The sequence below is a fragment of the Siphateles boraxobius genome, unplaced genomic scaffold, assembly GCF_051911475.1.
Source record: "Siphateles boraxobius isolate OS27281-9 unplaced genomic scaffold, OSU_SipBor_1 68, whole genome shotgun sequence".
NCBI lineage: Eukaryota > Metazoa > Chordata > Actinopteri > Cypriniformes > Leuciscidae > Siphateles > Siphateles boraxobius.
The window spans coordinates 11896624-11912505 of NW_027509195.1; the positions used below are offsets into that span (position 1 = coordinate 11896624).

General features: G+C 36.0%; 1 protein-coding gene across 1 annotated transcript in view; it reads left to right on the forward strand.

Moving 5' to 3' along the window:
* Window positions 1-15882, forward strand: part of oxr1a (oxidation resistance 1a) — a 177313-nt gene that overhangs the window by 17600 nt on the left and 143831 nt on the right. The window contains exon 2 of the mRNA XM_077214778.1: window positions 6586-6650. Coding sequence (XP_077070893.1) covers window positions 6634-6650 — 17 coding nt within the window. The 5' untranslated portion in view covers window positions 6586-6633. The remainder of the gene's footprint in view (window positions 1-6585; window positions 6651-15882) is intronic.

Below are 15882 nucleotides of genomic sequence, written 5' to 3' on the forward strand. Positions count from 1 at the left end.
TGAAACTTGAGTGTTATATCTTTTTAATGATGTATAGTTTGTCAAGGTAATAACATTAAATCTGATAGTAACTTTGAACTATTTAAACAAACAAAAAACGCTTCAGTGTGCCGGCGCACTGGCAACGGTTAACAGGTTTTAAGATGCTAAAGTCGCAGTTACAAAACGCGTGACTGTCCCCTACCCTGCTCCTCTTCAGAAAAGTAAATTCGCTGTCCCATTGATCGCGGTATTTACATGAGGGTTTTGGTTTTGTGGCAGGAGTGCCTTCCGTCTCTGTCGTAGCGACCATCATCCGTCTGCGATTTTTTTTTTTTTTTTTTTTTTTTTTTTTTTTTCCTGCGTTGTCACTCTGACCTCACTAACACACTAACCTCGCGACAACTGTACCTGTGGTAGGCTATTGCAGTTGGCAGTTATCGCGTGGCTAGTGACAGAGCTCAGATTGCGAATGTTTTTTGTTTTTTTTAATCCGCCCGGGCCATTATTATTTTTTAATAGCGCAGGTTAAAATACGGGAGATTTACGGGAAAATACTAATACGGGAGGACGGCGGGAAAGAAGGGTTAAATACGGGACTTTCCCGGCCAAAACGGGATACTTGACAGGTATGCTCAGGTGACTGAAATGACGTGCTGCATCTGGGGTAGGAATTTCAGAACGAATGTTAGGAATCTGATTACACTCTAGCAGTGTAGGAAGATGAAGGCTTACACTCTTATCCAATGATTCCACAATGTAGCCACTTGCTCTCCTTCCTGTTGTCTCTTTTAATCCAGCACATGTCTTGAGTGAATATGGAAAAGAAGATCCTTTGATTTGAAACTCTTCAAAGAATTCTGTTCTTGCTAATGAGCGGTTGCTCTGTTCATCAAGAATTGCATACATTCTTCTGGATTCGGTTTTATTACCGACAGGATAGACATTAACCAAACAAATCTTGGAACATGCTCTGGCACTCCTTCCAGCTCCACACACTTCAGTACACTTTGAGGTTACCTCTTGGTTGGTTAATTCATCTTCCTCCCCACCATCTTCTAAGACCGGAGAGATGGTTTTCCTCCAAGGTGCTGGACCAGGATGTAGAGCTGAAACATGACGATCACTATCACATTCAATGCAATGGATTTCAGGTTTGCAGTTTTTTGCCATGTGATCTACAGAAGAGCAGCACCTGAAGCATACTGAATGTTCTTTAAGAAACTGTTTGCGATCCTCCAGACTTTTTGCTCTAAAGCCTCTGCATCTTATTAGTGGATGAGGCTTATCATGAATGAGACAATATCGTTGAGGATCAACAATCTGTATCCTGTCTGTAGCATCTCTTGTTTCAGACATGTTAACTTGGGTTTTATGAACAGCTATAGAAGCTTGCCTGAATTTCTGATCTTTCTCTTTTTTCTTGTAGCGGCACTGAAGGAAAAATGGCAAAGCTGGGATCTGTTCTTGTTTTAGCTTCTGAACGTATAAAGTCAGCAAACACAGAAAATGGTGGGAAGGCCACATAATGTTCTCTCTTGTACTTCGATCCATACGATATCCATTTTTCTTGGATACCATAAGGAAGTTTTCCTACAATCGGGCTCACACCATGAGCAGTGTCAAGGTAAGACAACCCGGGAAGATAGCCATCCAACTTGGCTGCCTCTAGCTCTGCAAGCAGGTCTCCAAGATCACGGAGCCTATAGAGATCTTTACCTGATATTTTAGGGAAGCTTTCCAATTTGGAGAAGAGAGCCCTTTCAATTGTCTCTGGTGAACCATACATTTCCTCTAACCTCTCCCAAGCCATTTGTAGACCTTCAAAAGGGTGCCTAATATTAACTGATTTTATCCTTCGTACATGTTCAGATGATTCTCTTCCGAGATATTTGATGAGCAAATCCATCTCCTCCTCTGGCTTAAGGTCAAGTTCTGCAATGGTACTTTTAAAAGATGATCGCCAAGCCCAATAATTTACAGGTTTATCATCAAAAGAATTCAGTCCAGAAGCTACCAACTGACTGCGTGCAATGTATTTGGCCAGGCTGTAAGTGTTTGACACATGCTCAGGGCTACATTGTAAATTACGGCTAGAAGCTTGCTGTCTTGCATAGTCTGCAGTGCGTTAGAGGCTGATCTCTTTGGAAAACTCTGATGCTGATACATGGTCTACTTCTGTGAAGGCTGCTGCTAGAATTTCTGCTTCTGCTACGGCCGCATCTCTCTCTTTCTCTTCCTGCAGTGCCTCTGGTGTTGCTTGAAGTCGGGCTTGTTCCACTTTAATCTCAATTTCTGTCTTTGCATGAGCCGCTCTTGCTTTGGCTGCCTCTGCTCTTGCACGAGCTTTCATGACGGCTAAACTGGCCGTAGAACTTCTTGATGAGGTAGAAGATTGGGAACTTGAGCAAGCATCATCACTTTCTTTGTGCATGCGATGGCGCAGTGATGATTTAGATTCTCTTGAAGACATGATTTTTGTGCAGGTTTACAAACAGAGATATTCTTTTATCTCTCTGATAGATGCAGTTGTTAGACAGGCAATCCATCCATCTTTCCAATTCGCTGCGTATCTTTTCACTGTCACTGGCCTCACTGTTTTAATCAACCCAGCTATCCAGTCGCTAAACACTCCCACAGTAAACTCCACGAAGGTGCAATTTATGTAGTTTAATCATGAAAAGTGTGAAACTACAAAGAAGAGAAAATACACAAACATGAATTTCACAAAAAAGATAAATCATCAAAATGAGCACGCTCAAACACACAAGGCAAATATCAACAGCATTAATACTTAAGTAGAAAAAAGTAACAAAATTAGCAACAAAATGCTGAATTAAATGCTACATTACATAGCACAACAATAAAAGTACACATAATGCTCACTAAACAAAATCAAACAGTCACTTACAGATATTGCATTGCAAAGGGCTTTGATAGGCAAGATGAAGCTGGATGTCTGCAACCACATGGAGCACCTTGCACAACTCAAGCACAGAAGAAATATGGCCTACTTCCTCTTTTAAACAGGAAGCCATAGGAAAACTAAGGAACCCTCAAAAATAAGTATCAAAATAAAAGTCCTTGTTTAAACCGAAGTTTAAAGTCCAGCACAGTTAATTTTTGCATTTTACCATTGCTGAAATCTGTCTTCATGAACTCCCTGAGATGATTTTCAGGTCATCTTTAGGAATATACTGGTATGTAATGTCATGACACATGACCTTAGGAGGACTGTACATTCAACGCTTTCTAGGAGGAGAATGTGCTCTTGCTCTCGTTATTCGTGAAAACTCTTCTAGTCGAGGAGTTGCAGATGAGGTCTCCAGAAGCCAAAGAGCAAATTCATGTACTTTTTCTCTGTCTGCTCCCAGAACATTAACTTTTGCACTTATCAACTCTTCCAAGTGAATATTTCTTATTGTAGGTTTATTTTTGTAAAGGCAGATATACCTTGAAATCTTAGCTACAAAAAGTGAACTGAACTTTTCCACCATAGGCCGGAAAGATCTTTGAACACTTTGACTTCACGCCATGTAATAACTTGATTTAGGTTCTTGTGAATGTCTTCCTCATTTTCTTTCTTTCTTTCTTTCTTTCTTTCTTTCTTTCTTTCTTTCTTTCTTTCTTTCTTTCTTTCTTTCTTTCTTTCTTTCTTTCTTTCTTTCTTTCTTTCTTTCTTTCTTTCTTTCTCTTTCTTTCTTTCTCTTTCTTTCTTTCTTTCTTTCTTTCTTTCTTTCTTTCTTTCTTTCTTTCTTTCTTTCTTTCTTTCTTTCTTTCTTTCTTTCTTTCTTTCTTTCTTTCTTTCTTTCTTTCTTTCTTTCTTTCTTTCTTTCTTTCTTTCTTTCTTTCTTTCTTTCTTCCTTTCTTTCTTTCTTTCTTTTTCCTTTCTTTCTTTTTCCTTTCTTTCTTTCTTTCTTTCTTTCTTTCTTTCTTTCTTTCTTTCTTTCTTTCTTTCTTTCTTTCTTTCTTTCTTTCTTTCTTTCTTTCTTTCTTTCTTTCTTTCTTTCTTTCTTTCTTTCTTTCTTTCTTTCTTTCTTTCTTTCTTTCTTTCTTTCTTTCTTTCTTTCTTTCTTTCTTTCTTTCTTTCTTTCTTTCTTTCTTTCTTTCTTTCTTTCTTTCTTTCTTTCTTTCTTTCTTTCTTTCTTTCTTTCTTTCTTTCTTTCTTTCTTTCTTTCTTTCTTTCTTTCTTTCTTTCTTTCTTTCTTTCTTTCTTTCTTTCTTTCTTTCTTTCTTTCTTTCTTTCTTTCTTTCTTTCTTTCTTTCTTTCTTTCTTTCTTTCTTTCTTTCTTTCTTTCTTTCTTTCTTTCTTTCTTTCTTTCTTTCTTTCTTTGTCACAGCCACAAATGTTTTTTAAAAGCAGTTTTTATCATGCTGAAGCAGAGCAGTCACTCCCTCTCATTATGACACATTTCTGTGTTTAAGGTCCTGCGCATTAAAGATGACCTTTACCGTCAGAGCTGTAACCTTTGTGTTAAAGAGTACCTATAGCCTGCAGGAGACATCACTTATGCATGTACTCCTGTGTAGCATCTTTTCAGGTAAACAGATTAAAAGATGCTGCTTTTCCTATGCTCTGTAGATGTACAAGCCACTTTTATCCACAGAAATCCATATGAAAACCTTTTAAAATGTAAGTTTGGAACGTCTGGAAGTCTAGAGATGATTAGAAAAATCCAAACAAAAAGATGTGCTTCCTTCATTTTTTCCAGAGTAATACATTTGAGCTTCCTTTTCTATTACGAAGATCAAATATTTCAATGTATAAGTTGAGGATACATTGAAATTTTAAATACACATACGATCTGAAGTCTATCCAGCTTCCATTCTACTCTCCATTGGAAATGAATGACTTCTGGTCTGTCATTTGTCAGAGATAAAAAGGTGGTTTCGGGCAATGTTTAAAATAGCATGGCATTCTACTCCTACTGTTTCTGTTGTATATAATGTGTTCCACAATTCACTGCTCTCAAATTGACCTTTCATTTCCAGTGTACTGAAGAAAAAGAAGTAATATCAGTGGTTGAATTCAGAATATCGAACTATATGTCTGAATATATGGCAGAAGTAGAAAAATGAATATTCTATTCTGAATTCTGCCAGCATCGCTTCGCTTGTAGAATAAAACATGCTACAGTATATCACCATGTGACAATGTGGCATACTGCTTTTTTAATATTTATATTTAAATACTGCATACTGTTCCACATACAGTTTAAAAGATTAGGTAGTATACAGTATATACTGCACAGTATTCTGCTAGTATTCCATCTGTAACGGCTTTCGGTGTTGACAACACACTTAATTTACCCCAATTGACCTATGGCTAAGCCACGCCCCCTCCACTCACTCGGACAAACAGTCAACATTCGGCGACAGGCGCAATATTTAGTTACCGGTATATTGAAGAGGAGTGAAAAGGCTACATGTTTTGCTAAAAAAACAAAACACAAAGTTCCTCAGTTGTTCTGGTAGAAAGTTGTCTAAAATGTTGTGCTTTAATATGTAATTAATGGTTTATGATTAAATTAAATATGTACAGGTCTAAGTTGCATACGTTTCCAGGACAAGCCTTTTCACCATCTTTACCAAGAGTACCTCTCCGTTAGTTTGCTGGTACAGTATTTACATGAATCATTCAGCACAACACTGCTAACATTTGTTATCTCGGTTATTTACAGATACGTTAATGAAGCTAAGTGGCATGATGTACAACGCAGCTAGAAGCTAACGTTAACGTTTTCTAATGTTAGCCTAACGTTAAGTTAGAGATGTTAAAAATAACGTTAAAATACGTTGTTGACTTAACGTTACCTTAGAACAGATGTAGACATCCTTGTTTAATTTATCCACGTTTAGTTGGTGTTGTGGTCTACCGCATTACTTAATCCAGAGCAGACACTTATCTCGGTCGGTTGAGATGTGGCTTAATTTGGAAAGGGTAAAAAATACACACTGTCGCCCAGCCTCTCGGGATACCTAGTGTCGGAGTTGCATGTACTCCATGCACACCGTTTGAACATTTTAAACTTAAAATGAGAAGAAAAAACATATAAAAACGAATGAAACGTATTAACTGCAATGCATTTCAATGGACGTGGAAGCAGAGAATGTCCGAGTGTATTGGGAGCAATGCACACTGTGTTTGGCTCATCGCGTTTGGGGGCGTGGCTTAGCCATAGGTCAATTAACAGATGAAGATGACTGCAAACTTTTCCTTCTGCCTTTACATCGAGTACAGCTTACACTCGCCAAGCATCTCACAACAGTCAACCAGTGGGATAATGAATTATTCATCAGCTTGGAGAAACTATAAACTAAGCCTTTAATGAGAGCATTTGAGATCATTAAACTCAACTTACTTCAGTCAGACATTAATCAACCAGTTTGTTCTTTATCCTTATCCTATTTTTCTGTTGCAAGGTGAAAAAATATCCTATGCACAGACTTTTTCTATTTTAGCAGATGTTAAACTTGAAACTGTGTTTGAGTTTGTCCTGAATAAGTTTTCTGGGGATATAATCAGTGTTGTTTTGGAATGTTTTGGGCTCAGGTCACCTTCACATTTCTGCTCTTAATATACTTTGTCTCTGGTTACTTTCTCAGGTTTGTCCCAGAAGGAAACCTCTGAGTCAGAGACATCGTCCTGTCAACATGTTCAGCACCAAAAGGTCAGAGAGACACAGTGGTTTGTTGTTTTTTGTTTTTGTTATCTTGTATAAAAATTTACAGTGACTTTAAGGGCTAGACTTTATTCACATTTAATTATGACCTCTTAGGGACATGATAAATCACTTGCAGATTAATGAAAATGAACTTACTTGAGCTTGTTAGATTTTTGCCACTTTCTGAATGTAGGGTTTACATTTATGTCACAATTTCACCATTTTGATAGATCTTGTAAAGCCATAGGCCTTTGTACTAAAATATATTGTAGAATTTAAAACTCAAAATTTCCTGTCTAGTCTGAGGTTATCCTTCATTGAATTTAGGCAGCAAAATGTCTTATTCTTTGAAATGTTAACATATGATCTCCCACTTTTTCCCCGCCTGAACGATATACTAAATTAAATCACTTATGAAATAAATGTTTTTCTCTAAAACACATTGGCAATACTTTTTGCAACCTCCTTTTTCCAAGATAACAGCTCTGAGTTTTCTTCTATAATGCCTGATGAGTTTGGAGAACACCTGACAAGAGATCAGAGACCATTCCTCCATACAGAATCCCTTCAGATTCCCAGATCCATGACCCATTATAAGATTTCTAGCAGAGGTTGTCAGGTTTTGATTTTTTATCTGTTGGTTTTTGATCGAATCCATGATGCCATGTATCTGAACAAGATGTCCAGGACCTCTGGGAGAGATTTAGGCCCACAGCATTAAAGATAAAGCAGAGTATTTCGTTTTACACATGGGTACTTTTTATCCCTGTGTGCACCAAACCCATCTTAAGTGTTTGCTGCCAAAAGGCTCTTTTTTTTTGGTTTCATCTGACCATAGAACGTTTTAAAGTCCCCGTGAACCGGAAGTTGCAAACGACTTTTCTCCAGTGTTGTGACGTATTTCCGAGAGAAACGGAATACTAAATGAGGCAAAAGAGTGTGCGTGGCTTTTTTTCCAACTAGCACCTGATTGGATCTAGAAAAGTAGGTGTTTCATTCAAACACACAGGCAGCCTGTGTACTGTCAGTTGGAGGGGCGTGGTTACGGATGTTAAGCAGACACCCAAACCGTCAAACCTACGTCATCAGGGAAGGTCCTCCAATGCAGAGGGGAGGGGAAATTTCAGATTTTGATTAAAGATTACGAAGCCAAAAAATGTTTTTGTGTGGATTGACTTGCATGGATGAATTGTTCACCACAAAACGATCAATTTAGGCAAACAAAGTAAGTATGGTCAATTTTGAATTCATGGGGACTTGAAAAGTAACTGACAGTACTGGAACTTCAAACGGGACGGGTTCTATGGTCAGATGAAACAAAAAAAATACCTTTTTTGGCAGCAAACACTTAAGAAAGGTTAGATTTTTGCTCATTTTTAAAAATAAATATAAAAAGGATTAACAATCCAAGGGGGCAAATAATTCTGACCAGCACTGTATTTTGGGTGCATATTGTGCATAATTTTAAAGGGAAAATCTATATTTTACCTAAACAGTTCCTCTGATACATAGTGGAAGCATGTTGCAATTTTCTGGTCAGAATGTTTTCACATTCCCATTGCTTTATATTCCAATAGCCAATAGTAGGTTTGTTGTTTTTGCTGAAATTTGCATAAATGTAATTTGCATAAAAAGTGATTGTTGAAGCATGAAACATGCATGGTTGAATTGTTTGCAATAAGATCAACAACATGCAATTAGAAAATAGATAGGGTGAGTTTTCATTTCATGGCAACTTTAAATAATAGAAAATTTCCATTTTTAACAGCTCACAAGTTTTAGCTTGTAAATAAATTGTGCATGTTTGGTTTTTACAGCTTATTTTCTTTCCGCCTCCTTCGACAGGGCAAAGTTGCATAAATTCTTTTCCATCGCATTCCTTGTTCTCTTGGTATTTTCATCCAGCATTTTTTATGCAGTATGTATCCCAAAATTTTCATTAAAAGAATATGTTGATGGAAACCTGGCTAATGACCCTAATACTGAAATGACAACGCTTTCCGACACTATTAAGGTTATAGTGCATGAGCACATTGTTTTGAACCAATCTACATCCAGTATAGAGCTCTTTTAATGTTTGGGTTCTCATCAGAAATTTAATGGCTCATGTTTACATGCGCTTGTTAAACTGTAACGGGAACACGGCTAAATTGAATCCTTCATCGCTGGGATTGTTTATTAAATGGATTACAGTTGGAGCAGCTCATTAAAAATGTTGCCCTGCCATCAGTCTTCTCATGAAAAACGAGCTGTAGTTTTCTTTGATGTTGCAGTAATGCGTATACGCTCTGGGCGGCAGATAAGGCTTCCTCTAATTAGACTTACCAATGTTTGCGTTTCAAAATAGGCTCGGGCAGTAAGAGCTAAACCCTTCCGCCGATGCCCCGGGCACTGGACTCATTACGCAGTCGTCACTTTGCAGTAACCGGAATCATCTTGAACTCTCGTAGCTACAGTTTCACTTAAAATCCAGCAAATATACAGCTGACCTTAGGTAATGGAAATACTGTTCACTCTTCAGGTCTGTTTTGAGACAAATCGCATTATAGCTTAATTTAGTTTTGCATCTATGTGTGATTCCTGTGCACAGAATGAAGTAGACTACAATGAGTCTCCTTCTTAGGATGCAGAGACTGAGCTGTCACATACAAGGTTTTAAAAGCTGTCGGTGAGAACTCTCTCTTGATATTAAAGTATCAATGATTTGGACTCATGAGCTACAGCGAACGGTGTGGTGCTGTTTAAAACAGGAAGATGTCGTATTGTCAGGCTGAATGACATCATCAGAATGTAAATAGATAGTAGTGTCACCGAGAGCCTGTTACTCGTGGTGAGAAAACTTTGGATATGATTGTTAACTTTGGATATGATTGTTAACTTGACAGAAAGATGTCAGCTGGAGTCTTGCTCCATCATTTACTTTGGTTGTGTGAGGAAAACAGAGACGTATGCATATTGGACAGAATTAAAAATCTCGGAAACACAAATTTATATTGTAATGATATGATTGTCAGGAGTGTGCTTTGTGTTTGTTTCTGTTTCCTGCGTTTCTAGTCTGTGTCATCCTCATTCAGTTTACCTGTTGTTAATCAAACTATGGAATTAGTTCCCTCATTAGTCCTGGTATTTATACTCCCTGTTTTGGTTCAATCCTTTGTCTTGCCTCATCTTCAATTTAAATGTGGTTGTGTAATAAGTTGGATTTATTATTAAAAACTGTTTCCTTGAGCTATTCCTGTTGTGTGTTTTACTAAGCACAGCCACCTGCGACAATGATATTATTTTGGAGATTGGATAACATGATCATTTTTCCTATATTTATATTTGCATTACTTTTTGCCATCATCTAATATACTCTGTTATTAAATTAGTCTTTTTAAAGATTAACTGTGTTAAATGTAATATTTTATTCTTAAAATAATATTATGAATATTTTTATAATATTATATCATTGTATAATTATTATATAATGAAATATACAACTAATTTAATAACAGTGTTAAATGTAATATTTAATTCTTAATTAATATTTTGAATATTTTTACAATTTATAATAATAATTATATATCATTGTATATATCATTGTATAATTATTATATAATAAGATATTATATTATACTCATTTACTTATTATAATTAATTATATTAATACTTTTTTTAAACAATAATTACGAATATCTTTCGTACTTTATACTGTTGTGACAGCTGCTGTAAACTGACTGTATTTAATCCAAAAGCAGGTGCAAAGACGTAACAGTGTGTCCAACAGAAACGCATACAAAAACTTACAACCAAAGACTGAAAACAGAGGAACTAAATACACAGAGATAATGAAATGATAACAAACAGGTGTGATGATTAGATGAGGGTCCTTAACAACTGATGACTGCCGGGAAACTAAGAAAAATAAACACATGTGACTGATGAAAACAAACTGAAAGTTCATGAAAACCGAAACTAAGAACAAACAAAACCAAAGCGTGTGACAGTAACATAAGGGGAATGCAAAAATGAAGGAGAGCTTGATCCAAACGGAGTGAATTTTATAAACCGAAAAAACTAAACAAAGCAAACACCAAAAACATTACATCTAAGAAGGACAAGACTCGAAAAGGAACACAAGAAACACTATGGTTTAAATACACAAGAGATAAAAATAGGCAAACAAAACACACCTGGGAATAATCACAGAACTTATAAACAGGAAGAACTACAAAGGACTACAAAACATGGGTCAGAACAGGAAATAACATAAAAGCCTGGATCATGACAACGTGTAGCATTTAAACAATTTTGCTTTAGTTAAGTTTCAATCTTAACATAACAAAAATAAATATCAGCTTACCAGTATCAGCCAGAATTGTAATATCAGTCCATTCCTAAACTTTACTTTTTGAATATCTTCTTCAATTCTTACCTATTGCGTCTGCTCCTTCCAGACCTGCCACATGATGTCAAAAGCAGAATTGATTTAATACAAATCACAGATGTGACGTTGACCGCAGCAATCCCATGTGTAATGTGGGCCCAAATCAAACTCCCTAACCTTGCCAAAGAGGGCACTGACTGCAACGGCCCACACTTGATTAGTTGCATATGCAGAAGACGTTCTTCTTTTGGAGAACATAAGCCATAAAGTGATATTCAGTCCTCATCAAAGGCACAATGATCTAATCAAGTGAGAATGACCTACAGTTATGCACAGATATCCTGACTGACATCGGGAATTCTTTGGAGTTCTGAGATGAAATCGCAGAGATGTGTGGAGAGCTCAACCGATTACTGTTTGATCCCCTGCAGTTCCTTTTCCTGAGGGTGATTTTGATTCCGTAATGGAACGGTTCATTAGCATAAAGGGGAGGGGTCTGTGAGTTATTCTGAGTGTGTTTTTCAGATTACAGGAGGCACATGCAATCATCAGGATCTGATTTTGGACTTGTGCTCTTAGGGTCCATAATTCACACTCTGCAAGAGACACATGCAAGTAAAAATTGCCTTTGACAAGTAAATAAAATAAAGGCCAATAACTTTATTTGGAATTGCCGCATTAGATTGTTTTGAGTTGAATTGTGAGAACTGTAGTCTACCCCCGAGATGTGCAAGAGACGTGTGTGTGATTCAATCTTTTTTTTTGTTGTGACACACATTCCTTACATAAAGCCACCAAAATAAAAATATGAAATGAAAATCCCAATGTCTCTTCACATTTTTGTGACACATGTAGGTTCTTGTGCATTACACTGCGAGTAACTCAGAGAGTGATCTTTGCTCTGTCTCATGTGAAAAGGGATTCAAAATTCAAAAGAATTTTGTCTTGGAAACCAAAAAATAATTAATAATTAAAATAATGTAAAATACACTTTCATGGCCGATAAGTAGCTAGTCAGGTGACATTTGCAGTCTGATCAAATCCAAAATAATAAAGATTGGCAAGTTTTAGTCTATTTTAATTAGTATTATAGAACATGCATACATTATACACACTAATCCATAAATTAGAGCAAAAGGAGTCAAATTCCGTTTTTATTTGATTTGACTGACAGCTGCATTCACTTTCCCGACAATGAATAATATGCACAGAATCAGACAGCTCAGAGATGACAGACATCAGACATGATGGCCAACGATGGATGTTTATGTCTTGTTTATCTAAGCAGCCTAACATGAACGTACATCCTTCAGCTCTTGATATTATGTGACTGACGACACCACTGGCAGCTGAAAGTGTTTGTCTGATCTGTTTGTTGTTTAAGGTGTTTACTTCTGTCGTGTGTGTTCAGTGCGTCTTCTCAACATAGGGTCCTTGCTGACGCACATTGAGTCATTCTAGTTGCTGTGACGACAGATACATGCGGTTGTTTCTTCAACTATGAATTTCAAAGAAAAACTCTTAAAACACACTTTTTTAATATCAGAAGTCATTTTTGAAAATGACCATTTTCACAACAATCTCTATTCTACCACATCTCAAATTATGTGTTTGCTTTTAATAGTATTCTTTAGTGGCAATAACAGTGATGGAATTTACTATTTCTTTAGAATAATATGGCAGACTCTTTTGTCTTGCAATTTCAGCCAGCATGTTATATATCCTAAATAAAAACAATTTAATATATTCATTAAAGGTAGGGTAAGCAATTTTTTTTAAACGCTTTTTGTTATACTAGTTGAAACCATCTTCACATCCTGATAGCAATCAATAATATAATTGGCCTAAATATAAAAACCTGTAAATATATCTTTTGTGGAAGTCAGAAAATGTTCGTCCAATCATTACATTCTGTCCGAATGCAACGATAGGATGTCCTACCTACCTGTCAACATGTATTTCCATACCTCTGCGCACACCCTGCTCACGCAGACATCACACTTTTTGCCTAATTTAATAATTTTAGCTTGATTGAAAATGATTCACAATGAAAATATTCATTGCACAAGTGATATTAACCTTGATTTTTGTTTCATCTTTACAAATCATGCATATCAAATCAAGCACACTCTTTACTGACACACTTGAGTCCTTTTTGCATTACCTTTCGTACACCAACTTTTAATAAAACTGTTGTTTGTGATGGAAAAGAAGCCTGAACTGAAAATAAGAACCAGACAGTCGTCATTTGTGTAAAAAATTACTACCGTTTTCATCCAATAAATGGTTTATGATTTCAAACTCTTTATTTAGGACATGGTTGTTGTTGTTGTTGTTGTTGTTATCATTCAGATTTTTCCATAGTTTTTATCAGTAGTAGCAGAAGTTCTTTTTACATACTATGAAACAGTTAAGTGACAACCACAACAGCATTTACATCTTTAGGGCAGAGCGGTGGATTTTTAAACACTGTAGAATGAACCCACTTCCCGCTGCAATTCCCTGACCTATATTAAAATCTCTTTGACCACAGTACGGTTATTTAAAGCTCTGGAGACATTAGACGAGGGAGGGCTGCTATAATTTCAAAGTCATCATGGGTTGAGCACAAATAGGGAAATTCTGATTGGCTAATTTATTTGTAAAGTGGCAACTTATGAAAATGCATTTTTATATAATTTTTTTAGAGTGACTCATTGCCACTCATGGCACGAACACTGTCCCAAAAGTTAGACTTAATTATGCCTACTAAGATGCATTATTTTCTCCAACTTTCAAGGCAGGATAGCATCTGTATTCTTGCATGGATTGCAACAAATTCTGTGAAATACATGAATTAATTATTAATATAATCAATAAAATACTAAATAAAATATTGTTTAAAAACAGTTTGGTCTACAATTTTGCTCAATATTTGTGAGTGCTGTGTGTTTTTATGCTGGTGTAAATATTGTGCTGTAATCTTATTACAAGATGTCAATGCCCAACACTATTGAAATTAATTGTGAGTCAAGTCTAATGTGTGCTTCGCATGAGCAGCGTTGTTTGTTGTGATCTCGGTTAAAAGGGCTATGTAGGCAGTACGGCAGCCCACTAGGATGTTTACCATAGCTGTTGACTCAAGAAAACTCTTTATATGGTGATTTATTCATTTAGGAGGACCGTTTTATATGGCCATTTGCGTTATACCATCTGCATTTACCAACATGCTGTTCACAGTCTATTACGGACTCCAGCTTCCCTCCATCTCTGTTTCAGTGCTGGGATACGGTCATTTTTTCCATAGCCAAATACTGAAGCGGTTTTTATGCACCAGTATATGAAGCTCCATTTTCATGTGATTAATTTTTTAGGCTGCGACTTTAACTTCAAAGAAACTCTGATCATTGCCGGAGGTTATTCCAAAACACTATTTTCCAATGTAATATTTTTCAACATATTCCCTTTCTGACTGTAATTTATCACTAATCCATATCTCTGTGTTAATGTTTGGGTATTTTATAGCAATATTTGCAATTTTGATTGAAGTGTTTTTAATACACAGTTATCACTAAGTCTTGATTTTGTGTATGCAGCTTGTTTCAGATTGACCTCATGTGATTGTCAAATCTGAGAACTGTAGATGGCACTTTAGGTACTTTAATGAATACCACAATATTACCATAGCCAAAAACATAGTAAGTGCACAATTAGTGATTTTGACAGCAAATTTGTATTTAGTTTCAATCATAGTATTTTGTATAAAATGCCATTTAGTCATTTTTAAGTCATCTGAATTGTTTTAGTCGATTAAATATCTTAAGATTTTAGTCGACTGAAATTTAATGGGTTTAGTTAAATTGTAATGCATCAATTAAGCATTTCTCTAAAATGTCAAATCTCATCATATAGGGTACTCCTAGAGAAAGCATCTGTATGAATGATATGAGATTTGAATATGCAATACAGACAGATTTAACTGCTCTGACATGTAACGGTTTTATTTATCTTAAAATGAAATAAAACCACTTTTAATAAAGAAACAAGAATGGTCATCTTTTTAATTAATAATGCATTCTTTATAACAACTTGCAAACAACATTATTTCTTTGTATATTACAACATTCTTCATTCTTTCAAGAAGACATATTTATTTGTATAAATTAAATATAGATTAACCATGAAAGCTATTAATATTATTCAGTGAAGAACACTGAGTGATTTTTATGAAGGTAAAATGATGACATAAAGAATCGCATGCGCAGGGTAAGATTTGTGAAAGAGTACATAAGATTGCAAGCGTACAATAAATTTGCATGTGCAAGAGAAGATTTGTAAAGGTGTAAATCGGCCTTCAAGTGTAAGAAAAAAATATTTGCAGCATTTAAGTGTTATTCTTAAGTGTAATTCATGTATTTTGAAGCTGCAGCTTCATGCTAACGCAAAATAAATAAGATCTGTATTCTTCAGACTTTAATTTTTCCGCGCTTACACTTTTGGAACGTTTTTTTGCGCACAAATGCAGCCAACAGCGTTGCAGGCCTGTGAACAGCAATTTACAAGTGAAAACAACAGAGCCAGGAACTGAAAAACAGATGAATTGCGTAAAATCAAACTTTGTGTAAAAAAATAAACTGCTGCAAATGTCTAAATGACTTGTTGTGTGCGTGGGGCAAAAAAGTTCCCGAAATAACCCAATTTGTACAGTTGTGTCTTTCTTTGTCCGGCGACAGACATGCTGTCATAGACAGCGAGTCTAGTTCTGTGCCCAGAAAAGAAATTTTCTGACTGGGAGACAGCCAACTTCGGAAATAAGCGTCTTTCAGATCTATTGACATAAACCAGTCCTCCTGGCGCACTTGCGCGGTTGTAATTTTCCTGGTTGTAAGC